At 49.0% G+C, this 26,904-nt stretch overlaps 12 protein-coding genes across 12 annotated transcripts; 3 read left to right on the forward strand and 9 right to left on the reverse strand.

Annotated features, from left to right (window-relative positions):
• Positions 1–1,001: 1,001 nt before the first annotated feature.
• BDV27DRAFT_146339 (beta-glucosidase) lies at positions 1,002–3,575 on the forward strand (the record flags this gene model as incomplete). The annotated part of the gene is made up of 4 exons (XM_032070568.1): positions 1,002–1,363; positions 1,418–1,643; positions 1,702–1,864; positions 1,936–3,575. The coding sequence occupies 4 exons, from the start codon at positions 1,002–1,004 to the stop codon at positions 3,573–3,575; spliced, it is 2,391 nt and encodes a 796-aa protein (XP_031926240.1).
• A 692-nt stretch (positions 3,576–4,267) lies between these two features.
• On the reverse strand, positions 4,268–6,311 carry BDV27DRAFT_159065 (uncharacterized protein; the record flags this gene model as incomplete). The annotated part of the gene is made up of 4 exons (XM_032072813.1): positions 4,268–5,159; positions 5,236–5,950; positions 6,047–6,247; positions 6,305–6,311. 4 exons carry the CDS (start codon positions 6,309–6,311, stop codon positions 4,268–4,270), a joined length of 1,815 nt encoding a protein of 604 aa, XP_031926241.1.
• Positions 6,312–6,723: 412 nt separating this feature from the next.
• Positions 6,724–10,181, reverse strand: BDV27DRAFT_146341 (uncharacterized protein; the record flags this gene model as incomplete). Its single annotated transcript, XM_032070569.1, has 4 exons — positions 6,724–6,726; positions 7,071–9,448; positions 9,516–10,082; positions 10,145–10,181. The coding sequence occupies 4 exons, from the start codon at positions 10,179–10,181 to the stop codon at positions 6,724–6,726; spliced, it is 2,985 nt and encodes a 994-aa protein (XP_031926242.1).
• Positions 10,182–10,635: 454 nt separating this feature from the next.
• Positions 10,636–11,078, reverse strand: BDV27DRAFT_159067 (thioredoxin family protein; the record flags this gene model as incomplete). The annotated part of the gene is made up of 3 exons (XM_032072814.1): positions 10,636–10,812; positions 10,867–10,926; positions 10,977–11,078. 3 exons carry the CDS (start codon positions 11,076–11,078, stop codon positions 10,636–10,638), a joined length of 339 nt encoding a protein of 112 aa, XP_031926243.1.
• Positions 11,079–11,365: 287 nt separating this feature from the next.
• On the reverse strand, positions 11,366–13,557 carry BDV27DRAFT_10724 (nucleobase cation symporter-1 family protein). Its single transcript, XM_032064431.1, has 4 exons — positions 13,363–13,557; positions 12,866–13,300; positions 12,140–12,811; positions 11,366–12,075 (listed from the first exon to the last, which is right to left on the reverse strand). The coding sequence occupies exons 1-4, from the start codon at positions 13,463–13,465 to the stop codon at positions 11,654–11,656; spliced, it is 1,632 nt and encodes a 543-aa protein (XP_031926244.1). The 5' UTR covers positions 13,466–13,557; the 3' UTR covers positions 11,366–11,653.
• A 384-nt stretch (positions 13,558–13,941) lies between these two features.
• Positions 13,942–16,166, reverse strand: BDV27DRAFT_10739 (uncharacterized protein). Its single transcript, XM_032064436.1, has one exon. The coding sequence runs from the start codon at positions 15,736–15,738 to the stop codon at positions 13,996–13,998; it is 1,743 nt and encodes a 580-aa protein (XP_031926245.1). The 5' UTR covers positions 15,739–16,166; the 3' UTR covers positions 13,942–13,995.
• A 967-nt stretch (positions 16,167–17,133) lies between these two features.
• On the forward strand, positions 17,134–18,135 carry BDV27DRAFT_165646 (MBL fold metallo-hydrolase; the record flags this gene model as incomplete). The annotated part of the gene is made up of 1 exon (XM_032073988.1): positions 17,134–18,135. The coding sequence occupies one exon, from the start codon at positions 17,134–17,136 to the stop codon at positions 18,133–18,135; it is 1,002 nt and encodes a 333-aa protein (XP_031926246.1).
• A 29-nt stretch (positions 18,136–18,164) lies between these two features.
• On the reverse strand, positions 18,165–19,785 carry BDV27DRAFT_165647 (fungal specific transcription factor domain-containing protein; the record flags this gene model as incomplete). Its single annotated transcript, XM_032073989.1, has 4 exons — positions 18,165–18,622; positions 18,681–18,961; positions 19,020–19,447; positions 19,505–19,785. The coding sequence occupies 4 exons, from the start codon at positions 19,783–19,785 to the stop codon at positions 18,263–18,265; spliced, it is 1,350 nt and encodes a 449-aa protein (XP_031926247.1). The 3' UTR covers positions 18,165–18,262.
• Positions 19,786–20,429: 644 nt separating this feature from the next.
• On the reverse strand, positions 20,430–20,760 carry BDV27DRAFT_130353 (uncharacterized protein). The gene has a single exon (XM_032067396.1). It carries the CDS (start codon positions 20,736–20,738, stop codon positions 20,463–20,465), a length of 276 nt encoding a protein of 91 aa, XP_031926248.1. The 5' UTR covers positions 20,739–20,760; the 3' UTR covers positions 20,430–20,462.
• Positions 20,761–21,276: 516 nt separating this feature from the next.
• BDV27DRAFT_159072 (major facilitator superfamily domain-containing protein) lies at positions 21,277–23,082 on the reverse strand (the record flags this gene model as incomplete). The annotated part of the gene is made up of 5 exons (XM_032072815.1): positions 21,277–21,478; positions 21,538–21,735; positions 21,825–22,591; positions 22,662–22,817; positions 22,912–23,082. The coding sequence occupies 5 exons, from the start codon at positions 23,080–23,082 to the stop codon at positions 21,277–21,279; spliced, it is 1,494 nt and encodes a 497-aa protein (XP_031926249.1).
• Positions 23,083–23,675: 593 nt separating this feature from the next.
• On the reverse strand, positions 23,676–24,716 carry BDV27DRAFT_159073 (class II aldolase/adducin N-terminal; the record flags this gene model as incomplete). Its single annotated transcript, XM_032072816.1, has 3 exons — positions 23,676–24,208; positions 24,300–24,395; positions 24,461–24,716. 3 exons carry the CDS (start codon positions 24,714–24,716, stop codon positions 23,676–23,678), a joined length of 885 nt encoding a protein of 294 aa, XP_031926250.1.
• A 762-nt stretch (positions 24,717–25,478) lies between these two features.
• On the forward strand, positions 25,479–26,653 carry BDV27DRAFT_165652 (peroxidase family protein; the record flags this gene model as incomplete). The annotated part of the gene is made up of 4 exons (XM_032073990.1): positions 25,479–25,566; positions 25,617–25,854; positions 25,924–26,195; positions 26,253–26,653. 4 exons carry the CDS (start codon positions 25,479–25,481, stop codon positions 26,381–26,383), a joined length of 729 nt encoding a protein of 242 aa, XP_031926251.1. The 3' UTR covers positions 26,384–26,653.
• Between the last annotated feature and the right edge of the window lie 251 nt (positions 26,654–26,904).

Below are 26,904 nucleotides of genomic sequence, written 5' to 3' on the forward strand. Positions count from 1 at the left end.
TCTTAGCCATGGTCCAGAAAATGGATAAGCATAAGCAACCTGCATTAGCGCGAGTACGATTGACGAATCATTGCTATTTGTGGGGCGTAAGGACCCTCTCATTGGTATCCATACGAGCGCCACGGCTAACTTGTTTCGTGTCCAAGGTGGATGTGGACCATGTTTTACTATAATATGCTGAATTACCACAACACACCATACAATAACCCTAGGTTCCTGATGACCACTGGCGAGCAATAACATTCCTGTCGACTATTGTCCACTATAATCCCTCATTCTATGCTGCATTTCTTGGTACCCCAAATTTTACATTGTGGAGAGCAATGGATCTCCCCCACATACGTCAAAGGGCTCGTGCCCTTAGCTCTTCCAATACATACGCTGGAATCGTGGAGTACCCCAGGGTGTCCCCGCAAAAAAAGAAAAACTGCAAAATAATGAAGTTCAATTATCTAAGCAAATTGAAATTACAGCAGAGACCCGAGGTTCCTCCTAGAAGGAATGATGTGTTCAAGAGCCGTCTGTATTGATAATGAGATTTCAGGGATATAACCCGCTACGTCCTAGAAGTGAACAGATATCAAGGTTTTCTCGCATTCAAAAAACATATGGGGTAGCACCTGCTATGTAATAATGGACTTTTCGGTGCACTCGCTTGGCATTTGTAAACCCAATAAAGAACGTTCTCTCCGTGCGGGACCTCGTATTCTGCCCTTCCGAATTGCAAGGACAACCACTCAAGCTGCCGATATATCTCCGCGCCAATGGCTTATTTCTCCTCCCTACCGGCTCTAATGGAGTCTCGTTGAGTTAATAGAGCAACTATGTTTCGGTTAATCTCCGCACTAAATATGTTAGCGAGCGTGTCGTGCGATGGAGTCTGGTGTCATGGTGTAGGTTTTGGGTGCGAGCATAAGTATAAAGACACGCCGCTGTCTCAATTCAAATGAACATGCTTCTCTTCTGTTATACTTCAAGAACAACTGGGAGCTGATCGCAAAATGGTGCAATCCAAAGCCTGCTTGTTGCTCCTTGGTGTGGCCGGTGCCCATGCAACCATTCTCCAGGATGACAGTTACTTTTATGGACAGAGCCCACCCGTTTATCCCACTCCCAATATAACTGGGGCTGGCGGATGGGGCTACGCCCTTTCCAAAGCTCAAGATCTGGTGGCACGTATGTCTCTGGAAGAAAAGATCACTATCACTGCAGGGGTTACGGATGACACGAGTGGCTGTGGAGGCAATATTCCGGCGATCAATCGCCTTGGGTTCCCCGGAATGTGTCTACAGGATGGTCCCAATGGGATCAAGGGAGCAGAGCTGGTTAATGGTTATCCATCTGGCATTCATATTGGATCAAGGTATGATATACTGTGAAAACGATAGAAATGATCATCTGCTAATATCGACCCAAGCTGGAACAAAAGCCTCGCTTATCACCAGGCGCATGCAATCGGCGGTGAGTTCAGGCGAAAGGGTGTGACATTGGCACTCGGTCCACCAGTTCTCGGTCCTCTTGGGCGAATTTCGCTTGGAGGACGCAATTGGGAAGGCTACGGCAAAGACCCATATCTCAGTGGTATCTTGGGAGCTGAAACCGTCCGAGGTGTGCAAGACAACGGAGTTATTGCATGTGCAAAGGTAAGGGACAGCGTCACTCTGTGCCATGTTTTAAGTCAGCCTGATTAACACCTTTTAGCACTTCGTGGGCAATGAGCAAGAGTTACACAGGAATCCTCGTCCAGACCCGGTCACAAACAAAACCGTCGAGACCTCCTCTAGTAACATGGACGACAGAACTATGCACGAACTTTATATGTGGCCGTTTGCCGACGCTGTGCACGCCGGTGTTGCAAGTGTCAGTAAGTTTTCATGCCCTGCCTTTGCAGTCTATGGGCGATTGTTTACTAACCACACTATTATCAACTTACAGTGTGTGCCTACCAGCGACTCAACAACAGCTATTCGTGCCATAACAGCAAACTCCTCAATGGGCTCTTGAAGACCGAGCTCAACTTTCAGGGGTTCGTATTGAGTGACTGGTTTGCCCAGCACACCGGTATTGCGAGTGCCATGGCTGGCCTTGACATGGTCATGCCCGATGGGGACCTCTACTGGGGTGCCAACCTTACAAACGCAGTGCGCAACGGGTCCGTCCCAGTCTCCCAGATCGACAATATGGCTACCAGGATTATGGCAGCTTGGTATCTCTCTGGTCAGGATAATCAAAACCTTCCACCTGTTGGTATTGGGATCACCGCAGACTACAAAAAGCCGCATCCCGTAATTGATGCCAGAGACCCCGGTGATGAGGCCCTCCTGCTCGAGGGAGCTATCCAGGGGCATGTCTTGGTCAAAAACATCGGCAATGCCTTGCCATTGTCCAAGCCACGTATACTATCGATCTACGGGTACGATGCGAAGGTTGCAAACACTAATCTTGCAATGGCTGGGATAAATGGCTGGACCCAGGGGTTGGAGGCACACGATTACAAGAGTGTTATATGCGGCTTTGGACCAACCGGAGGTCACTGCCCTCCTTTCGCTCCGATTGCTGCTAAAGGAACTTTAATTGGCGGTGGTGGCTCGGCGGCAATTACGCCCACGTATATCAGCAGTCCCTTCCAGGCCTTGGAAGCCCGCGCACGCCGTGACAAGACACAATTGTTTTGGGACCTCGAGGGTTCACAGGTGACTAATGTGGAGGCAGAAGCCTGCCTTGTTTTCGTCAATGCAGCTTCGTCCGAAGGGGTTGATCGGCCGGCCCTAAGAGATGATTACACAGACGGACTTATCCTCGACATTGCCTCACAGTGCAACAATACGGTGGTTATTATTCACAATGCTGGTGTCCGGCTAGTCGATCAATGGATAGATCACCCGAACGTTACGGCTGTGATATTTGCACATCTGCCTGGTCAGGACTCCGGAGAGTCCATTACCCAAATTCTATACGGAGACGTGAGCCCAAGTGGAAAACTTCCTTATACCGTGCCCCATAATGAGTCAGACTACGGAGCATTACTCAATCCAGTGACCTATACAGACTGGGATCGGTATTTCCCGCAGGATAACTTTACCGAGGGAGTTTTTATCGACTATCGTGCATTCGATAGGAATGGCATCGTTCCACGGTTCGAGTTCGGGTTCGGTATGACATACACAACGTTCAAATATTCGAACCTCAACGTCAGATACACTGTAGATTTATCTGAGCTCCCAGAGTATCCGATTGGGCCTATGATTTCAGGCGGCAATGCTGACCTCTGGGACACCATTGCGGTTGCAACGGCTGACATAACTAATACTGGTCAAATGGAGGCAGCGGAGATTGCACAGCTCTATATTCAGATCCCTATTGAAGGCCAGCCACTCCTACAGTTGCGGGGCTTTGACAAGGTCATAATCCCTCCTGGCGGAAGGAGGACTGTTGAATTCAATATCAGACGCCGTGACATCAGTGTCTGGGATGTAGCTTCTCAGAGCTGGAAACTCATTCTTGGAGCACAGTATCCGATTTTTGTTGGTGCCAGTTCCCGCAACATCATTCTAAATGGGACATTAGAACTGTGAGGAAGGATCTAAATGGTTTATATATGATATGACATTCAATTCAAGCTCTATTAGCCTTGGCTGTACACTAAGGGTAACCACCGCTGGAATATGTATATATCAAGGATGTAATGCTCTCAGTAGTACCTCTGTACTAAAAATGGTTTTATACCAACAAGGCTATGAAGGTAATAACAAGATCAATGCTTATTTTGCTAACATTTTCAAATCACAGGGGCTGGTAGAGGCGATAACCGTCAACAGCCATGCCGCAGTCCTCTTTGGGAGCTTCAAAAAGACATGGGAGAGCAATCGTTTACTGATGCCTTGTTGTTGGTAGTTCGGGAACGTAGCGAAAAAGTCAAGATCTGCTCGACAGGATGATCTTCCCTGATTTTGATCTTAAACTCTTCTGCCTGGTCAGATGGTTTCAAATTCTGGAGACGTACGTCGGAAATTGTGAGAAAGAAAGAAAAAAAAAAAAAAAAAAAAGACTATAAAGGGGACAAGACTTTCGTACCTTTCGAATTCTAGTACTTAGCGGCGAACATTTATCAAGCATCCAAAAGTGGGATTACTGTGGGCGTCTTTCTAGCTTCCAATCCGACTCCCATTCTGTTCTGGCCAACTATCTATGCTTGGACCCACAATCTGAAGCCAGAATGCTCATGGCATAGTCAATAGTGTTGTGCGATTAAATACATATCACGCCTCTAATCATCAGAATCACCCTTGTCATGGTTTATAGTGTCATCACAACAGAAAAGAAACGCATCAACATCGACTCTTTCTTCAGTCTCCCTATGTGATTCCACATTTTCCGTGTATGTAGTCAATAATACATCCTCCAATGACTCTAAACCCGGGTCTAATGCCTCCTTTCCCATCCTTCCGACTATCGCCACCACCTCATGATGATCAGCCGAAACGTTGATAACACTTGGTAACGTGCGCCTGTCCGGAGGCACAAACTGAACTCGGGCAGCCAGACTGTCCCATACTCTCTGAGAATAGTATCTTTTCCAGGACGTTGGTTTGAGGCCAAAAAGGGATATGAAACTGTCAAAGCTCAACTGAGATGGTAGAATTTCTCTACTACCTTCATGGAGTATGTCTAATGACCGTAGACATGCGCGGACCATGTCCAACCAAAACCGGGCTTGTGTTTCGGAATATGGTGGTATCGCCATGTTTGTAGTCCGCAGGCGGATAGTCGTTGATTGGAGTGTGGCAACTGCTTGTCGTATGGCATCTTCCTTGCATGATTCTCGGATATTTTCGCATTGCGTGATGAACACAAAAGCGAATCGTATCAGTCTAGCGGGACTTCCCTGTGCTGGAGATAAACTAGCAGGCTTGTCAAGAGCAGATGCCAGGACAGGCAATGGCCGACGATCAGGTGGGGTCCATGAATCCCATGCCCGTGGGCTAAAAAGATGCTTTGTATTATAATACGAACTCCAAAGACGAGGGTCCATCACAGATGGCGTATTTAACAGAACATTGTAGAAGTCGGTCCACAACGGATCACCACCAGGTTTCTTTTTCACCGTGTAGTCCCTGATGGCGATCTGTAGCTGTAAGATCCAGAAAGTCGTCATTGTGCTGTCAACAAGCTCTTAGTATATCAGGCTCCTTGCAGGAGATCATTTGAAGAAATTCTGTGCTAGTGAGAGCTTACCGATGTGGCCTATTTTTAAATTTCTCTGGTTGACAGTTTCGCAATCGTCTTAAATGAGCAAACATGGTATCAGCCATAGCAAACGTACTTCGTTTTCTTTTCGTGTACTCCAAAACTAAAATATAGGTGACCTTGAGGTGGGTATGATGATCCCACACTGGTATATCTCCAGTAACAAATGAGTTCCAAAAGGCCTGGGGATTGACAGAACCCTGTGAAGTTTGATTGTCAATAGGCTTGCTCTGACTCGGACTAGATATTGTATCCTCTGGTATGTCTGGGACAACTTTTGGCTCGGAATCCCGCACAGGCTCAGCCCGGGGTTGAGGCTGTGGTTTTGGTCGAGTCCGCAAAAGAAGATTTGCAGATGAATGAAGCTGGTGGAGGATTTCCTGCACCCCTTCTCCCGTTTTTGCACTGAGTTTATGATCCAAAATTCTCCATGAGAGTTGATGCTCGTACCCGGCCATCTCCTTCTCATACTTCTTCCGTAGGCCTTCGACAATCAGTGGGGCGCTCTCCGGAGGCAGCGTGTCTTGTTTGTTTAGGAGTATCCACAGATGTTTACAATCATATTTATGAACAAAGTTCAGAAAGTAGTGAAAATCATAAATCGGCTCAAGCTGTTGTGGATCGCAGTTGTGGATAAAGAGAGCAACGTCTGTCCCTTGAAGGTAGTGGTGGATGTATTTCTCATGCAACATCCTATTAGACACTGTAGCTTGTCATTAGTTTGCCACTAGATATGGAAAACTGAATGAGATATGACAATCCAGTACAGTTTGAACCGGCATGCTATGGGCTCACTCACGGGAAATGTCCCAGATGGTCCATTGATACTTTCTCGGGTACTCGACTGTCTCAACATTGAAGCCGATCGTTGGAATTGTATTGACCAACTCTCCCAGTTTCATCTGGTAAAGCAAACTAGTCTTGCCACAGTCGGACTCACCGAACAAGTTAATTCTAAATTCGATGGTCCTGAAGGGCCACGTAACCCATTCAATAATAGCTTCGGGAATTGCTCATCAGTATGCTATATAGTACACCCAGACTTCAAGTAACTTACAACTCATACTGCCTCCATTCGAGCAGTGCGGGCTATCAGTGTGTAGGTGCAAGTTAAAAAGAAATGGATTCTTAAGGTTGGGGATGGACGGTTCATGTAATGTGTTACTGCTGCCTGTCTTGCGTCGAATACGAGAAGATCTGCAATGTGTCCACTGCTACTGCTTGTCAGCCAAGGCAGAGACTGGATGAACAGCCAGCAATGAGACATGGAAAACCCAGGCAGCAAGGAGAGCTGAGGCTATTGCTCACTTCATCAAGCGTATAGTCTCCAAATATATATAGTATCCACAAGGGCAAGATCGCACACGTTCGATACTATGTCCACGAGACTTAACCCCAGCTATAAATATTTATTAAAAACTGCAAAGACCTATTAACGATTTATTTCATCCTTAATGTCCTGTTTTCGTTCGACTTTTACTTATTGTGTTTTCCTCTAAAAGTTTGCCTTGGTCTGGGGCCTCGAAGAGGAATCATGTGACTCAAAGTCCAGTCCGCGTTGGAATGTTCAGTGTTTGTATTGTTTGGAATGTATGAAACAGGAATTGTCGGATCAACATCCATCCGAGCGGATAAACCTCTTGTGGATGAGCGTCTCCGATTCTCCACTTCAATGATCTCGGATAGTTATCGCGAGTCCATGACTCCATAAGTCCATATCGTCTTTTAAGTGGGGAAGTTGTCTAACAAAAAAATCAAAGTATTCATTGACGCTAATATTAAGGAATTCTATAGTAAGACATGTTTCGCGCGGCCTAATTAACCTCCTTGAATTCATCAATCACACTCCTGGGCTCAACATACTCGCCCAACGGCTCATATGCGAAATCATATCCATAGCCCTTCGGTCCACCAATCTCAAGGCCCCGTTCCGTCTTGGACCAATGTGGAGAGCAGGCTAATCCCAGCACCACCACCTGGTAGCCATACCGATACTCCGGCACACCGATCGGCTTGCCCGATTCCTTGTCCAAGATGCAAATGAGGTCCGGCACGCTGGCGATGATCTTCTTGGAGCCGTCGGTGGCATGATGCTCAGCGTAGATGTTCTCATTCTTGAACGGAATGCGGATGTGCCCGCCTTGCGCAACCGCAGGGGAGCAATTCTGGTTTGTGGCCTGGTCATCATCCTCGACGGGGACTTCGGTGATAATGAGCTCGCCATATGAATGGCCTTTGTATACTGTTTGCTCGATTCCAGAGATCTTGCCTCGGAATAGGACCTTGGCGGACTGGGGTCCTCCGGCTTCAGCAATGATGGCTTCGGGGACTGTGAGAAGTGTACTATATTGAGCAGCTTGGGCAATGGCTCTCCCAATTCTCCATGATAGTGACACGGTATTCAAAATGGCGAATTCCCGTACAGCTGCACCATTTGTCGGGCGAGCTGATAGACCAACTAAGGAACCCATTTCAGTCAAAGCAGCACGGAGCACACGGTCGACCATCTCATCATCACCCGCTCGGGGCATGATGACAGACCTTCCATCGCCGGAGTCAATTGCACATGGTGTGAGTTCCCCGGGCCGATAGACGGCCATTGTAGTCTGCCAGATCATGGGATTTGCGCGACCCATAAAGTCCGCGTCGATCACCGGGCGGTCGTAGAATCGATCCGAGCCCCATTGAAAGGCTTCGAGACCGTTTGACCCGCCGATTTCGAGGCCCATCACGGCATCAAAGGATTTGTGACCCATGTAATGCATGAGCTGGCCGATGGCATCGACCGTTTCGTGGGCTTGGAGTCGCTCCACCGTCGTTGCCGGTGATCCCATACGTCCTCCCCAGTAGACTAGCGCCTCGTCCGGCAGGACGGAATGATCAATGCACCGGATTTTGTAGCCTTGACGGAGCATTTCCTGTAATTGGATGCGGCCTGCGTCTGGACTTCCTCCGCCACCGCAGCCGAGGACATACGCGCCGTCTGCGATGTAGTTCAGATCGGTTTCAGTCAGAAGCCATTCGTGCCGGCCAGCCTTCTCGTTGAAGACAACATTAGGACGGTAGGTAAGATGGTCGACTGGGATCACCTCGGGCACGTCAAGGTGTTCGGTGGTCCTGGGGCTCTCAACTATCGTATCCTCCTCCACGGGGCCATCATCATTGTCAACGAACATGCTCATCGACCTCTCGGTATCTAAATTCCCGATTGCCTTGACGACAGTTCTCAACTGATTGGAAATATACGGAATAGGCATGGATTCAACCTCGGCAATAAAGACGCTATCCTCCACTGCCCCAGCTTGAATAGCTCGTTCAATGGCAGCCTTCTTAGCCTCTTCAACAGCGTCCTTGATGGACTGGTTCGCGATGCTGGTGATCTTATCGACCGTTCCACCAACCTTGGCGCATGCTGCACCGACCGCGTTCGCCACATCAAAGAACGGCGGGTTGATGAGTTTGGATGCACCCTCTAGCTCTGCAGGAGCCAGGACAGCACCTCCTCCGACAAGGAGCACCGGCAATGGCTCCGGCGAGGTCTTCATGAGGTCAATTGACCGTTCCAAGATCTGTTTGATCCGTGTCTGTGACGCAGAAACCAACTCAGAAGTCACTTGCTTAACTGATTCCGCATTACCGACTACACACTGACCACCGGCAACAGCAATATCAGTTGCAGTCAGAGTCTTTCCACCAAACACCAGACCTTCCGTGAGCAGTCGATGCCCAACGGAGTCTGGACCAACAGTGACAGCCCCTTTCTTGGCGCCGCTCTGTCCATCTCGGATAATGGATCCTCCACCCAGTCCGACAGAATACAAATGGGGCATGGAATAGTTCACCTTGATTCCCGCTGCTTTCACATAAGCAGACGCTTGACGTGGGAGTCCCGAAGGAAGCAGAACTCCAACATCGGTCGTGGTGCCACCGATATCAACGACAATGGTGGACTTATTAGCCAGGTCCTCTCCGGCAAGATATGCGGCACCGCGCATGGAGTTCGTAGCTCCGGAATTGAACGTCCGGATGGGTGTTTTTGCTGCACTAGTCGCGTCAATAATGGTGCCGTCATTCTGCGTCAAAAAAAGCGGACACTGCAGATGAAGGGATTTCATCGCACGACGGAAGCGTCGGATTGTTTGGCGCGCATATCTCAAGATGGCGCCGTTGAGGATAGCAGCATTTTCCCGTTCCAGGAACCCTATACCGTTCTCGTTAGCATTGCCCTCGCTGGCCCGAGCTGCGATGCGGCAGACTGTCCAACGTACCTATATTCGCGATCTGCTTCGAACACACGACATCCGCCCCCGGAATCTCGCGGGCGATAATATCCCGCACCGTCTCCTCCTGTCGGAACACCTCATCAATGGGCGAGTAAACGCCAGCGACGACAACAGTCGTTAAACCCAGCGCCTTGATGTTCTCACACTCCCGAACGACCTGCGATTCGACAACCGGTGCCTCCTGAGACCCATCAATATGGAGGCCACCATCGATGTACCCGACATATCCATTAATGAGACTGGCCAGTCCAGCTGGCCACTCGGAAAACGGCTTAACATCGCGCAGAAACGATTTCGACAATCGGATAATCGCAACCTTGCTTAGACGGCGAGCGTCTTGTTCCAACACAGAGTTCAGGAACGCAGTTGTGCCAATAGTGACAGAGGCCACATTTTCCGGAGCCACTTGAGAGTCCCGGAGGACCGTGTTAATAGCTTCTTGGATGCCAGTGGTGACGTCGGGGGACGTTGGTGCCTTGTGAGATGAGAGAATGCCGCGAGACGCTGTTTCTCGCTGGCCCAAGTCGATTAACACCGCGTCGGTGTTTGTTCCTACCGGGTGTGAGCGGATCCTGCATGAATATACACAGCATTGTACGAGGCTGCTGTCTTACCACCGACGTCCACGCCGATCCGCACTGACTGCGCCATTCTACGAGAACTACCCAATACCGTAGCTTAGCTCTCTAGCGATTGAGTAAATCAGATCACTAAGCACCGACTTGCAGCGCTTTCTCTCTCTCGCAGTGTTGCCACCTATTATACCGTTAGTCAGCTTACGACGCCGATTGTCTGCACTGATCGCGCAACTTCGGTCTTGTCGCGATTCTCAACTTCCCCGGAAGGAAATGTCGCCGACAATCGGGCCAGTCGCACTAAAAATCCCAACCAACAATCCCGATCATTTGATTCTTCGTTCCCCCAAAGGAAAGCAAACACGACAAGCCCCTAAAAGTAGAAGTAGTAGCTTTGGATTACATGCAGAAATAATCCCTGTCAAAAATTTAATCTAGCATGCATTGCTATAAATATTCAATCACAAAAAATGCACTAAATTCAATACAATGCTCAAAAACTGATAGAGAACATGAACACAATTAAAAACTCAAGCAACCACCGTCTTCAGATAGTACTCCAACGACTCCAACGGCTTGCTAGAAGGAGGGTTTGGTACTCGGTCTCGCCAGATTTCTTTGCCATCTTTGTACACAACCAGGGTTGGCCACCAGGTGACTTCCGCTTTCTTCTGCACTTCGGATCCAGCTTCGTCGAGGCCGTTGACCTGTAGATGCTGCATTAGAACTGGCATACGGCGCACGATGAAGATGATATATACCTTGTAGAAGCGGACGCTGCTCTGGTCCTCGGCGATCTTGCTGTATAGAGGTGCAATTACCTTCCGGACCGATTAGTATCGTCAACAACCAGGGCGTCGGAGGTGCTTACATGACAAGGACCACAGTGAGGAGAGTAAAAGTCCAAGACCGCAAGGCCTGGCTTCGCCAGCTCTGCCTCGTACTCAGCAAGTGTGTGAATTTCTGCAATCATGGTGACTGTTGTGGTGGTTGATAGTGATATCTCAATTGATGACAGGGGTTCGCCCTGTAGACTGATTATATATGTGGGGACCTTCTACCGTTAGGCCACAATCGCCAATGGAAACTTGCCCTAGTCTGACAATATCTAAGATCTTCTAAACATGTCATGATCAATTTGCTTGGTCTCGAGTCAAGAAACACTTCTATGGGTCCACTTAGAAACGCTAGAATCCCAACCGAAGCCGTGGGTGGACCCTTTCTCGGTGAAGTCGGGAAGTTAGCCTTAAGTTCTAACCGTTGCCTTCATGACTTTTGTGACTTGTGTGCCGTTACTGCCGTCTAGTTGCCTCATTGTATACGTACCACATGACAGTCGGGGATGTTCTGCGAAAAGGAAGGACGCCGTGTGTCGAATCAGATTATGACATGTATTAAGCGAGAGAGTTATTATTACTACATAGAATGGAAATTTTTTTTCTTACAAACATGGAGACAACGTCCATCCATTATAAGGTTGGTACAACCAAGGTAGCCCCCCCCCCGGGTCCAGCTCACATCGTTCGCCATGGAACTATCACAGATAGTCTACCGATGTTGACCCTTCTCCATCGCCGTGATGGTCTGGCTCTGCATCTCGTCTGACCGTTCGCTATACATTGGGTCATGAAATTCTTGCTCATCCACGGCCCCAATACCCTTGGGGGGACTGAGATAGCACAAGCCAGCGTGAAGCACGAACGACGCAAAGAATCCCGCGATGGGCCACAGGTAGAATGTATATGTCAAGCCAATCGGGATCCCTGTGTTGTGTGGGTTTAATGCGGCGAGGCCAGGAATACTGGGCGCAAATCCAATCATCCAGGCCGTGAAGGCACGCCAGTTGAAGCCGCCCTCGAACCAATAGATGCTACTCGCATCAGCGCGGTAGAGGTCGGACAGCTTCAGCTTTTGCTTGCGAACGATGTAGTAATCGGCGACCATGGTGCCCATGAGGGGGAACAGAATGACTGGAGCGGCGGTTAGTGTGGGATTTACTCAAAGTATTGTTATTGTGGCTGAGAGAAAGCTCACCTCCGAAGCTGTTCAAAGTGTTGGTGAAAATGGCCCCGTTGGCGATAATCTGCCACGGGTTGATCACCACGGAGATCGCAGCCAGCAGATACGACCCTCGACGGATGTTGAAGTACCGGGGGTACAGTCCGGCGATGTCCATGCCGCCCGAAACACCGTTTTCGATGGAGTTCATGGCCATGATACTCGATGTTAATCCGAACGCGACGAAGAATGCCGCGGCTCGCATGGCCGGATTATGGTACTGGTTGTCTAGCCACATTTGCAGGATATTCGGTGGATTCCACAGGCCGAGTTCGTTTACATCGCCATACATCTTGGCGGCAGCTGCAGTGCCGAAGATCCCCAGGATGGGAACGACGTTGCCGGATATCAGGAACGAGAAGAGCTGTCCCTTGACCTGAGCCCCCGGTCGTCGGGCGAAACGTGAGAAATCGCTGTGACTCGCCATTCCGACCGCGTTGCCCGAGAACACGACGGCGAAACCGTGGATGAAGGTCCATCCGAGATTGTCTGTTCGCTGGGATGTCTGGAGGGTACCCAGGGAGCCACCTCGGGCACCTGCGATCAGGCCGATCGCCAGTCCCAGAATGACGAGCAAGTTGATACTAGCGATGAGCTTAAAGGGCTTCTTCAGCTTGTCAGGGGGCACCCATAGGAGTCCGAGCGAGACTGTACCATGTCAGATCTCCTATTACGGGGGAGAAACAAGGAAGACGAACTCACTGATATTGAAGATGACATATCCTACGAACTGCTTTGTGGTCATGTGCGTCGATTCCGGCAGAGTGTTCTCCATATGATGATAGCCGGAAAAGATTGTCGACAGGATAATCGCCACCAGCTGGCCACCCGTAAAGGCCTGGACACCATACCAAATAATGCACAGGAAAATACGGAGAATGACCGGCACGTACGATCCCCACATTCCAAAGACGGAGCGGGAGTTAACCGTGAAGCCAATGTGCCAGACTCCACCGGGCCATCCGACACAGAACACCACGGCCGTCTGGAGGAATTTCGTAATGATGTTGCATAGAATGGATTGCCAGACATTCAGACCGAGACCAAGAAGCGAGGAAGTGATTTGCCAGCCGAATGTGGTGAAGAAGACGGTACTCCATAGATAGAGGAAGTCCCAGCTGGACCAGGTCGTGCGATCTGCGCTCGGGTGTTAGAAGCTGTATAGACCCCCTTCTTCGCATTCCCACGGTAAATCGTACCTGGAGGCAAGGGGATCAGGTCTCGATTCCTCCACTGATCCGTATCACCGCTGAGTTGCAGGGTGCGATGCAGTCTGCTCGCTGCGCCGGAAAAGCGACCCATGATGTGCCTTTTTTTTGTTTTAATTTTATTTTTTAGCTCGTTCTCATACCACTTTTTTCCCCTCCCCCTGATTGACTCGAAATACTCGGCTACTTCGGTCGCGTTCCCTTTATATGCTCCCGTTCAAGTGCTTGGAGAGCTTGGAGAGCTTGGCTTTCTGCTCATACGTGGCGTTTATCACGTCGTTAACCCTGGAAAATTGTTGAGGATGGGAAAGGGAGAAAAGGTCTGGCTAGGCTGCTAAAGAATGCTAAAACTACTAAATTACGCGACGCCGTTTTCTCGCTTCAACGGGTAACATCCCCGACATCCTGGTTTGTCGGTCTTAACAAAAGTACTGGCGCAATATGGCACGATCCGAATGATTTCCTGAGGCTTGAAGATTACGTCGATTACCTTCGAGGATCGCTTGATTTGATTTGATTTTAATTCTAATTTTTTATGTCTAGTGGTCTTACCTAATCTGCATATTTATCCACGCTAACTAACACAATCCCCACCGGCACTAAAGTTTCTCTACCAAACTTTCCTCAACCCGCTATATCGCGATTAATATTCAATAACCCTTGAACCCCTTCAAAGTCGATATTACAAGTCCACCCATCGTCTTCGGGTAAGGCCTGTGTCGTCGTTTGCACTTTTAAAACCTCGCTGGCCACCTTCTGCAGTTCCTGCAAAGCAGATTGCCCTAAGGGCCAATGTTTACTGAACGACTTCAACACCCCGATCGCCAAGTACATGGAATCATAGCACTCCGTGATATCGATATTCTCGTCTTGACTCCTCTTGGATAACGCCGACAACTGCACGATCGCCGCACTCAGCAGCGCACAGATAAACAAGGGCGTGTGTTTGATCACCGGGAGCCGCAATGCCGCCAGATTAAAAATCCACTTGGAAGCAACAATTGCTTTCAACCCGTGGAGACGTTGGGAAGTCGTTGGCGACACATGGGGTTCGTTCTGTGCACACGCGATGTCCGGATTCGGGAGCATCGAGATAAGATCGCTGCGCGGGAAATGCAAGAACATGCTGGCGTATTGTACGATCATGTACGCCTGGAAGAGCATCTCGTCCCCTTTGCCGTCCGGTTGCAAGATATCTCCCTTCCCGTCTGGGAGATGATGGATCCACCCCGCGATGGCGTGGTCCACGGCGTGAACTTGCGACGGGCGCATGTTGGAGTCGGGCTCCGTGAGGGTAAGCACGTTGACGAAGATGCGGACGGCTTCGATGCGATATGAGTACGAGGAAAATTCGACACTGTTGGGATTAAAGATTCTCTTGTCGAATTGGGTCAGCGAGACGAGGTTGGATGGGTCGGGAATGGTGAGGTTCTCATAGTCGGTCTCCTCGCAGGGGAGGAGGACGTCGGAGAAATATGTCGCACGGGTGAATCGCTGGTGTCGGTAGAGACCGGATAGAATGCCTTCGCTGAAGACCAGCTCCCACCACGTCCGCCGCAGACTCTCCTCGAGCATGTGGTTCTGGTTCCCATGCTGCACGGCAAAGCTCGCGCAGTCCATGCCCAGTTGAATGGCCAGGTCGGTTGCCGCTTGGAAGATGGTGAAGGAGTCAATGAGCTCGTATCGGGCGTGGATCGCGAGGGCGCAGATCAACCGGGCCTGGACCATCTCGGGCGTCTGCGGGCTATTGCTACTCATGATTGCCTGGATGGTTTCCTCCCGCGTTTGCCAATCGACCGGGTTCGACGCATAGTGGCTGCCGACGAACTGCACCACCGCCTGGAGGTAGTCCGGGTAACCCTGCGTGGCGTAGAGGGAGTGCGGGAGGAGGATGGGATGCGCGGGATGGAAGTTGCTGAAGTAATAGTTGACCAGACGTTCATTGTAATGGAGGCGAGATGCCGTGGTGGCCGTGGTGGTGAAGCTGGTCAGTGGGGAGGCCGTCGAGGCCGGACCGGGAGCGAGGTTCACCGGCTGCGATACCTCGCCTGGTGCCGGGGTGTCTGCGAGGGAGAGAGGCAGCGCCGTATTCGGGGTGGCGGGGAGAAAGGAGGATCGCGGGGTCTGGATGGCAAAGGTTGATATATGCTGCGAGACCGAGTCCAGCTCGGGTCGGTTTTTAGGCGGCCGTTGCCCACGGCGCGAGGGGATATACGTGCAGTTGGACCCCGCGGACAAGCACCGCGAGCACTGCGGATAGCCGGAATTGCATTTTAGACGTTTTTGTCTACATTGCGTACAAGCAACTGGGGCCCGTGCGGGATGGTGGACCGCAGGTGTTGCTGGTTGAGCGGGTGAATCTGTCATGGTTTTGTGGGAAGCTGTGGGAACGTTCCGGTCGGGGAAGTGGAGGAGGTCGGCGTTGTCCTTCTCCAAGGTGCGCCAAACGATGGCGTGCGGACTCGGTCAAACTCGGGCTTCTTTCGTATCGCCTGTGCCGATAATATTAGCGCCATCTCGACCAGTTTCACGACACTAGTGCCGTCGTAGCGCACGAACTAGTCGGAGATTGGTTAGGTGGATGTAACCGTGGCCTGAAAAAATTCGTCGGAGATTGCACCAGCAGGTCAACGGATATCATCCAACACTGACAGAAGGAAAGGACGAGAAAGAAGTTCAAAGAGAGACGACAAGCATATTGTTTCTCAATGACCTTTGTCGATCCCATAGACCTCGGTAATATAAAATGATGAGGTAGGTCTTGGCATCCCCTTAGGGTATCGGATGTCACAAGATCGGAACTTCAGATGGATCAATGCCAATGCAGAGTCTGAAGCAGACAATCCTATAAGGTGCTCATACCTGAGCTGTCGATAATATTTACCAGCGAGGCTCACTGCTGATATGTCAATGATCTCGAGATGGGTTGCTAGTCGCTACTTGGTAGGAAAGGATGTGTGGTAGACGATAACGTAGCGTATCTATGGACGTTTTCTGAAATATTTTCCATTGCCAAGGAGGCTGACTAAACATACAGGTCACAAAATTGTGACTACTCTGTACTCCGATATATTGGAGACCAGCCACTAAGAACCAATCTACAGTTAATCTTGTGCTTTGGAAGTTACTACGAGTCAGTACTAGAGAGGTAGGCTCTTATTATCACTCCTCCAACCCCAACAGGCTCTAGAAAATTTTACAAAAATATAGAGTAACTAGCTTCTTATAGCATAGTGATGGCTCTATCAGTGATCATAATATGGTAACCACTACGGGGTCCAGTTAAAGTGTGGTTCGCGCCATGATACTCCGTAGCTCCATAGGAAATTGTAGCGGGTCGTGCCCAGCGGGGAAGCTGTACCACTTGGCACTCAATCTCTGCGGGTCAGCCTGCCAAAAACCCGACCAGCGGACCAACCTACATGAGACAAGGACAATAATAAAATCACAATATGTACTTTTCAAATTACCCCCAGCGGTTCCCCTCCCACTCGCACCGTCTTGGACCCGCGGGGGTGATTCATGCGGAGATAGTATTGACAGGTTGCGCGGCGCACTAGATTCTATCCGCTCCGACAAGCTAACCAGATGGTCAATATCCGACAGGGCAAAGAGCCATGCGTCATTAGAATCCTTTCTCCTAGGGCTACTTTCTCGTAATATTCATCCAGTATGGGAAATAAACTATAAATATAACATTGGGATCGATACTACAGAGTTGGGATGTCTTGCACTAAAGAGAAATAACAAGTGCCATCTACAATGAACACCTTAACTGTCCTTATCACTCTTATGAGCCTGTGGTCATCTCCAGTCCTGGGCCAACTGACACCCTTGAATCAATTTTTCAAACCCCCCACGTTCCCCAACGAACAAACTGAGAATGTCACCTGGTATCTGAATGAAGCGGCAGCTCTAGCCTTGGAAGGCTCCATCCACCAATACTTTCAAGATCAATGCATTACTCAGCAACTTTATCCACCTCTTTTTACCTTCCCTTCTGGGTACGTGCGACCATTCTCACCATTTGAAGGTCTATTCTTTGTTGGCCACAGCGGTGTCTCCGCCTGGGCTTACAACACCACTGAGGGAATCGTCCTCATCGATACTCTAGACAATGAGGATGAGATTAAGGCAATCCTATTGCCCGGATTGCAGTCCTTCGGATTCAATGCAAGTGACATCAAGTATGTGATTATCACCCACGAGCACGCCGATCATTATGGGGGCGCAAAATATCTACAGGATACGTTCAAGCCCGCCGTGTATGCTTCCGAGGCGGCTTGGGAAAGCATGGCTGCAATGGGAACAAATGCTACTCCGCCAGTCCCTACGAAAGATAGGATATTAGCAGATGGGGATAAGTTGAGAGTGGGAGGAGTGGACTTCCATATCGTTCTCACGCCAGGACATACCCCTGGCTGTTTATCATTGATATTTCCCGTCTCTGATCAAGGCCAACAGCACATGGCTGGGTTATCGGGAGGCACGGGTACGCCCAAGGACGCAGCATCTCGAGCGCAAAAGGTCCGATCTCAGTATAAATTTGCAGATATTTGCCGAGGTGGAGGGGTTGACACGCTTCTTTCCAACCACCAAGTCGCCGACCATGCTCTGTTCCATGCTGATATCCTGGCACATCGCGCCCAGCGTACCTCAAATCCATTTACTATCGGTGTGGATAATTTTGATAGATACATGAAGATTAACGCCATTTGTAGTAAACTTATTGCGGCGCGCGAGGGACAGGATCTACAGTTTTAGGGGTAATTTTTGCCGATAGTGCAGTCATCTCTAGGTCATGCATTACTCGTATCTGTTTGATGGATCATCAACGCCGCCAACTGTTCCTTGTGAGATTGATGTAAGTTCTTATTTTGAACGTTTGTTATCAATCGCTCCCCGGGGGAAGAAAGCTAAATATGTCGTTCAGGCCCACCATATCCGGCAGGTAGTTGGAGAAACTGAAGTCGTACATTATGTTGCTCACCTGATCGAGTGTAGAGCCTTGAAAATGGTCACAGTTCGAGGTGCTGGAGTCGTCGAACTCCAACCCGAAAATGTCTTGCGATATAACCGCGGATGGTGGGGATCGTAGAGCTGCGTTAACATAGACATCCAGTAGGGTTGCATAACGCTGGGACATATGCATGTCATCTGGAGCATTCTCTTTGACTGCTCGCACAGCTTGACGTATCAGTAGGATATGTGGGTGACCGTCTTCCAGTCGCTCCTCCACTCTTAGTGTTGCCTATGCCAATGTGATTATTATACAGATGTATTTGTGATTTGGCAGGGATGGGACGGACCTTCAGAAGAAATAAAGAGGCACAGACGATGTACAGCCAATACCTGACACCGACGTACTTGAACAATGTTGACAGAGGAAGATCGTGGGTCACACAATTCAGGAGATCAACCGACGCCTTAACAGCATCATCAGAAAGTTCTGACAACATTGACATGTAGGGCTCTCTCTGATAGTCTCCAGATGAACCCTGAAAGACATGGGCTGCTGGACTAAGACCACAAAGCCGGATGTAAAAATAATCTAGACGGAGACATACACTGCGCAATGATAAATCGCGCTCTGGGTTACCATTAGCAAACATTTCGCATCGACTTAAAATAAGACTGGATCAATGTACCGTTGCTCATGGGAGCATGTTGCTTGTTCCACCGATCAAGACCTCTTCTGAACCTCTCCCACGAGGCGGTCAGCACAGGAGATTGGACGCCGAGTTCACCACTTCTCCAACAGTATAATAGTTCCCGTGCCTTACCTGTGTGAGTGGCCAGTTCAATTGCACTTTCCCAGAAGCTATCAATGCTGAAGCTCTGGTGAAGTTGATTAATCATATTGCCGCACCTGGTACCTGGCAACTGCGGTTCGAGTCTAAGACGGAGTGACAGGTTCTGATCGGTCAGGTGGATAAAGGTACATAGAGTCCGATTCCACTCTAATCGTACAGAGCCAGATACAGCTTCCTGCCTTGCCGTTATAGTGTTGGTCAGCACATCTTGACTAAAGCAGCCTATCTCCTGAGCAAGGGAAACAGCAGTTGAAAGAAGAGTCCTATTATAGAAGTCAGTGACCACTCACGCAGTTCGTGATGTCGGAGTTTCGCCATACCAGGACATCATGTGGCTTCTGTAGGCTGGTGCCACTAGGTTTAGTCTCTTCGGTAGACCTTCAACATTTGTTTGACTTTTGGAGGAGCAAGCAGGGTCAATATCGTCAGTCCATCGAGCACTGTGTTGAGCGCCTGATGATTGGTTCTGAGATACAAAAAGACTTGAGACGTCCAGGCCGGTATCGAAATCCTCGCAATTAATCGGTCGGCAGTGCCATTCTATAAAAATGAGCAGAGCTGCGATGGCACCGGGCTTCCGCATCGAAGTCGAACCCCACATGGCCGATTGAAAGAGCTGTTGTACGAGTGACCAAACACGCCAATGAACTCTTTCCGATCGGAGTTCGCCGTTCACTCCCTCTAACGGGTGATATCTTGAAGCCAGCGCAACGAGGCTTATTACCAACACTGGCTCAGCTTGGGCCATAGAAATGTAGTGGTCTCGATTCGCGAGATACTCTGGGACAACGGGAAACAGGGGCCACAGATGCTGGAAATAAAAATCGAGGTAATTCACTACTTCTGCTCCTTGCAAGATGCCTCGCTTGATAAGAATAAACCCGTTCCATTCTCGGGGACTTTGGTAGTTGGGTTCAGGGTTGAGCTGTTCCTCCGTTACATTCACACTCATACCAACTTGTGAGTGGTGCTCAGAAGGAGTCAGCGGAGCTCCTTGTAGGTTTTCTTCTTGTTCAGTCTCTGCCAGCAGATCCAATGTTCCACATGCATCGAGAAGACGCGTGGATAATATTCGACTTTTTGTACGAGGCTGGACGGGGAGAAATTGTGTGTCTGTCGTTCTACTCGTCATCCTACCCACGAATGACTGGGTAGGAGTCATAGCTAAATCTTGGGTTTCACGAACTTCATATCTTGAGGATGGCCTCATATCCTCATTCCTAGGGGGAGGAGTCTCTAGGTAATCGGTCAGATAATTGCGATGAGAATAGAGTGGAATTAGTGAAGGATTCTACCCTGACATGAAGCCAGATCCTGGATGCCGCATGTTGAGGTTTGGAGCTTTCGCCTCTTTCTCTGATATGTCGTAGAGCACACCTTCAGCTCTTGCTCACACCGCAGACACGTAGATCCTTGCTTGCTAGATGGCTCGCACTTCTTCTTTTTCTCCCGGCAGTTGTCGCACGATTGGTACCCGCGCTTCAGCTTCTCTCCTCCTGGAGACCGAGTTTGGTTTACCTCAAGGAATGTTAAGGAGGTATCGTTGTTGGACATTGAGCTTGATTATCATTTTAACTCGTGGTATGAACAGAGGAAGAACAGGTGTCTAAGAGGACTTAGACTTAGTATAATTATTGTCATTACCGAGGTGGGGCGGCATAATTCCGTGCCAAATACCCACCTTCCCCGCATATGCCGTTGAGGCATGGATTGTTATATAGTGTCGCAGGGTATAATGCTTATAGCAGGTTCCACTGCCTTGTAAGTCTAATTACAAGATTACTACAAAGTGAATTGTTCTTTAGAATACCTTCAATCCGTATATCCTACCGAAGCTTAGCTAGTCTGCACTACATTGAAATTGCCGCAGGACTGACTCCATCCTTGTCATAGATAAACTTGTGCTAGCACATAGGCCATCTAGTTAACCCCCTGCTTCTAGATAATTACCTATATCTGCACTGTGTGATTACCATATTGACACACTTCAACTCCGTATGCGTGTCTCATATCTTGCACCATCGGTACACTCAATAAACCAGACAGTCTAAATCCCCGGTACTAGCGGCACCAATATTACCACATATTCTACTCAAAGAGGATACCGGAATGACTTGTTCTCCTTGTCTGTGAGATCTTGCAATCCGCATTCCGCAGTAGGAGGGCCAAACCTTTGGTCCCGCCTATGATTCTGCAGAGCCATGAGCGCGCGGAAAACCTGGGATAAGACCAAAGCGATGGCGAAACATATGATCAGAGCCTCGAACCCGGGGTCATATCGCGGTGCGTATCTTCTGCAACATATATCGTTAGCTGGGGTGTGGAATTTCAGGGTCGATGCTATAGGACCTACGCGTCGAAAGTCAAAGGTCCAATAATATTGCCCAGGGAATATCCTATAAAGGTCCCGGCAGCCATAGTCGCCTTCTTGGTGTATCCTGCTACATTAGAGGTACCCATGGCAATACACTGTATCCAGGCCGCGGAAAAGAAGTTAATAAGGTAGAAACCAACAATTCTGGCAGCGGTCATTGAAGATGGAAGCCTCCAACTAAGCACAGTGATAATGTCAGCGGGGGGAGGGGGAATCTAGAGTAACGAATGAGGGGTTAAGGATATTTCACGTTGATAAGAACTTACAGCATGCAACCTCCAACGATAACCGGAATACATGATGCTGAAACTGTATGGAGGCGTGCGTTGGGGTACTTCCGGCCAATGTACCCTGATCCTAGGACACAGATGAAAGCTAAAGCACCGATCGGAATGTTAAGCAGTAGAGACTCAAAGGTAGAGAACCCCATGCCGTTGAAGATAATGGACCCGAATGTAGTGACCGCTCCACTACCAATGCTAGACAGGATCGACAGGAGAAATATACCCCAGAAATGATACGAGCAAAGCGCCTCGCGAAACTGGTACCCCTTGAAAGCTCGGCTTTCTGCGCCGGCGTTGTTCGCACGAACTCTCTCCAGTAGCAACATACGTTCCTCCGCTGTGAACCCCTTCGCTGTTTGAGGGCTTCCTGGGAACATGAAGAACAGTGCTATGCCCCATGCTAGAGTTGCCAAACCCGCAATGAGGTACATGTACTGCCACGGATGCAAGGAGCCGCTGGTTATGTGGCCGAGGCCGTAGTTGATAAGCGGTGATATGATATTCGAGCCTCCGCTGAATGAGTACCACAATGAAGAGCGTAACACCTGCTCAGGATGTGTATACCACGTCCCTGTGCAGAGCATGAACGCGGGTGATACTCCGCTCTCGATCACGCCCAGCATGAAACGGTTGATCAAGATACCGGTGTATGTGGAGCAGGCGGGGGTGCAGAGAACTATTGCGGACCACAGAATACATATGATGGGGCAGACTCGAGCCACCGTAAACTTCTGGGAAACCCAAGTGATCTAGAAGCAGATGGAGGCATGATATATTAGAAGTTTGGCTGGGTAGGCTTCGCTAAGTCTTAACACTTACCGGGTAGCAGCCGGCCATGTAGCCGAAGTAAAAGATCAAAGACACCCACGAGTATCTTAGGCCGCTTTGAAGGTCCAAGTCATCTCGAAGCCCGAAGATAGCCGCCTGGCTCAGGAGTGCCTTGTCGTAATATTGAAGCGCATACGTAAAGCACATCTTCCGCCCATGGTAAGCTATTCCGAAAAAAGGGCTTTTTGGGGATAGTAGGGATACGTAGGGAAATAGCAAAAAGAGAGGTGAGGAGTCATACCACAGGCATTAGACGCATATCAATTTTTCGTAGCAATCGCTTGTTAGTTTCATCCTCAATAATAGTGCTCGGCGTACCAAGCCCATCATTCTCATCCTTTCCGCCAATTTTGAGATCAGCCGGAGAAGTCGACTCCATGTGTATGGCGCAGCTTTTTGATTCTGAAGACATTTTGTAATCCTGATAGTGCCAAACGGAGTGGCGTGGTAATCTGGTAGCGGACAGGTTGCACAGGCTGCACCATATTTAAATCCATCATCTATTATGTAGAGAAGGTCTGAGCTTAGGACCGTCATTATTGCCGTAAAACCCCACACTCAAGAGAAACCTTTGAACTCCGTGGGGAAACCAATAGATGTTCCCCAAAGCCGCAGACCTTCCATGACCCAGACAAGTCGATCGAGATTGGGGTCATCTGGCGGATATCCCATTTAGGAAAACGCCGCAACAACAACGTTAGCAAAATGGCCAACTGCTTGCATCCCACCACTGCGTGTCTCGAGATGTCCAATATGGCAAATGGAAATCAATGGACACAGATTCACATTTGGATAGATTATTGGCAAACAGTCAAGGGCGGTGTTCTTGAGTCCTGCGCACTCAACGAGCTTGTCTACATTGATCAGCTCGTCTATCGTAGCTATGGAATACATTTTTGTAATCATATCTTGAATGAGCTGCTATATTCTCATAGGATAGTGGCTATCGTGGGAAATAGCAGTTCAGGTATTATTGTAATATAAAGCAATTCAAACGCTAACTACTCAGGCCGCGTTCCACGGCACAATTCCCCTACCCAGCAAAGTCCTCTCCCCAAACTCTCGTTCAGCAACCTGGAATAATGGCAACCCTTGAAAATAGCCATTGCCTATAGTACCAACTGCTTCCCACGTGGCCTGTGCCTCATCTTCCCCGATTGTCACCAGCGACCTGCCAGTGCCTGCGGCGCTTGCATCTGCCGCAAGCTGGATTTGGCAGCACTTTTCTAGTAACACAAACCAGGCAACTGTAGCCTCAATGCTCGGGCCCACGGTCATCAGTCCATGATTGCCTAACAATGCCGCCTTTTTATTCCCCAGGGCTGCAGCAATCGCCTTTCCCTCCGCTGTAGCCAGGACGAGACCAGCGAAGTTGGAGTACAGCACATGGTCGTTCCAAAATACACAGAAATCTTGCGTTAGCATGTCCAGGGTCTTTCCTGTCGTACACATAGCTCTTCCATAAAGGCTATGTGAGTGTGCAGCACATAAGACGTCGGGTCGAGCTTTGTGGGTCTCCGCATGGATGGCGTAAGCGGCTAGGAATGTCAGAAATTAGGAACAAATATGCCTTCCCGCTTTCTTCTACCGGAAAATGAAACAGACCAAAGTTAGGTAAAATAGACCTACCGTAATTGAGTCGTTTGTTGTTCCCTCCCTCAACTACATTGCCAGAGTGGTCGACACGGATAAGATCGGCATCTTCAATCAAAGAAAAGTGCATTCCTGAGGCCATCAATCAGCATTTGCCTCGTCGAATAGTTGTGGCTAGCAGATAGATTCGATCTCACCAAACGGATTGACCCAGAAACTAGTTGGATCCACCGGATCTCTAACTGTAATGTGGCCGGCAACTCCCTCTGAAAGGTCAAACTTCGCGAAGATTCGAAAGGCAAGAGTAAGGCGGTGTTTCAAGTATCGGCGTTCCTGGTATGGGTCGTCGAACTTGGGAGGCTGCTCTGCTTCCTCGTCCACAACGGCGAGCTGTGGATCACCACTGCGATATGAGTGACTCTGCCCTATTGCTGGTTCTGCTGCAGGAGCCATTTTTAACTTTCCGAGGAAGATATACCAGTGTTCAGCAGTGCTCGTTCCAGCCGACTCAATTTGGTATTGGATATCTACCGTGCGATGAGATAGTCCAGGTCAATATATTTTATAGTCACACTGAATATACTTCAAGAGCAATCCTGATGCGAAACAAGTCGGATGCTGTTTCGGCAGCGCGGCGGAGCGGTCTTTTCCTATTTGGGAAATCCGACTATCCGACTTAATTTCTGCTTCAAATTGTTTGCCTGCGGAATCTTTCCATGGGACTTTGGGTCTAGGGTAATGCAACAGTGCGTGGACTGAGAGAATATTAATTATTTCTTATATATAAGCAGATCGAGGAGCCATTCTATATCAATTAACAGAATTTAGTGTACTGCGTGGTGATTCCTTCATTTTGAGCTCTCCAAGTAGGTACATGCTGCAGTGCTTCGTAGTTTCTGACATTATGTGAATTGGAGGCTGGCTATCAAAGACCAATCCGACACTTAACCAGTCTCTGCTTTTGGAATTTTGCTTTTCTTTTGTTTTTGTGACAGGTCGGAATGACATGTTTCTTGCAGGATTATTGCATATTTCAGGGCATGTGAGGCTTGAGCATGCATGATGACTACGAGTAGAACACCCCTTACTTCTTGCATAGGCCAATGAAATGATTTGGATTGTCAATTGCTCTCATCCTTAGTTCTGCACCTAGGCATATATTTGGGCCCAAAGTCCACCTGAATTCTTGAGCTAAGGATCAGAGAAAACAACAGGATGAGGCTGTTTCTACTGGTGCTATCTGCTGCACTCGCAAATGCAGTACCCCAGGAGATACCCTGGTCACCACCTGGGCCAAACGATGGTGAGCCTCGATTTCGTCGATGTATAAATGCGAAGGTTAACGACATACAGTCCGCAGTCCATGCCCGGTGCTGAATGCACTCGCCAACCATGACATTCTCCAACACAATGGAAAAGATATTACCGAGCAAGATACAATTCGTGCAATGGACGCTCTACATGTGGATAAAGAGCTTTCGGAAACACTCTTCGCAGCGGCATTGAAGACGAACCTCAAACCTAATGCGACTACCTATTCTCTCGACGATTTGGATCATCACAACATCATAGAGCACGATGGCAGTCTGAGGTACGTGGGAATCCTACGTGAAAACTACTCCCCGACCTAGTAAGGAAGCAAACCACCTAACGTGTTCAGCCGCGGAGACTACTACTTCGGAGACAACCATTCCTTCAACCAGACCCTTTTCGACCAAGTGAAGTCATATTGGACCGAACCCCTAATCGACCTGCATTTAGGAGCGAAAGCCCGTCTAGCAGGGGTAAACAGGTCCAAGGCTACCAACCCTACCTTTGACCTCTCCGGGTTCCGTCTTCGGTTCAGCTATGCACAGACAGCTACTTATATCCTTGTATTCGGTGACAAGATCTCGGGAACTGTTAACAAAACCTGGATCGAGTACCTATTTGGTAGGTATGCCAACGCCCTTGAGAAACTGGTTGATGTCTAACATATCGTCTGTATAGAAAAAGAACGGCTTCCGGTCGAGCTTGGGTGGGAAAAGAGGGAAAACATCATAACCACAGCCGACCTCGATAGTATGATCGAGAGGGTTATGAAAGCTACAAAGGAAATTGAAACCTTACAAGAGGCATGATGCATGACGGTCGCAGATAGTCTGTTTGGGATGAAGGGCGCATATATTAATTCAGCTTGATCGGAGAAGGAAGATCGTGTGTAGAAGTCTGACGATTTTGATATTTCTCTGGTAAAACTCTCTAGTCACATTGTTGATCAGACCGATGTTTGCGTATCTCGGTACTCTATTGCAAAGTCTCATGTTCCACATCTCCAAGGCGAGTTTGTAGTTGCCCCCTGAACCGCAGGTATCGGTGCTAGTTCCTAATTAAAAACGTTCATTGCTATATGGTGGAGGTGTCTAGAAAGTACGTTCGATGATTAATTGATCGGGCAATTGATCATGGAGTCGGGCTTGTTATCATAAATATCTCTAGGTAGGGCTTGATATAAACGACCGCATCTTGACGGTCTTGCAATGCACTACATTCCAGTGTCATTCGGTCGCACTATCATCCCACTTTACTCAGCCACTTGCCATCTTTATGTCATACCAGAATGTAAATCTATAGCACCATCTTTCCCTCTAGGTTGACAAGT

The sequence above is a fragment of the Aspergillus caelatus genome, assembly GCF_009193585.1.
Source record: "Aspergillus caelatus strain CBS 763.97 unplaced genomic scaffold BDV27scaffold_121, whole genome shotgun sequence".
In the NCBI taxonomy this organism is placed as follows: Eukaryota; Fungi; Ascomycota; class Eurotiomycetes; order Eurotiales; family Aspergillaceae; genus Aspergillus; species Aspergillus caelatus.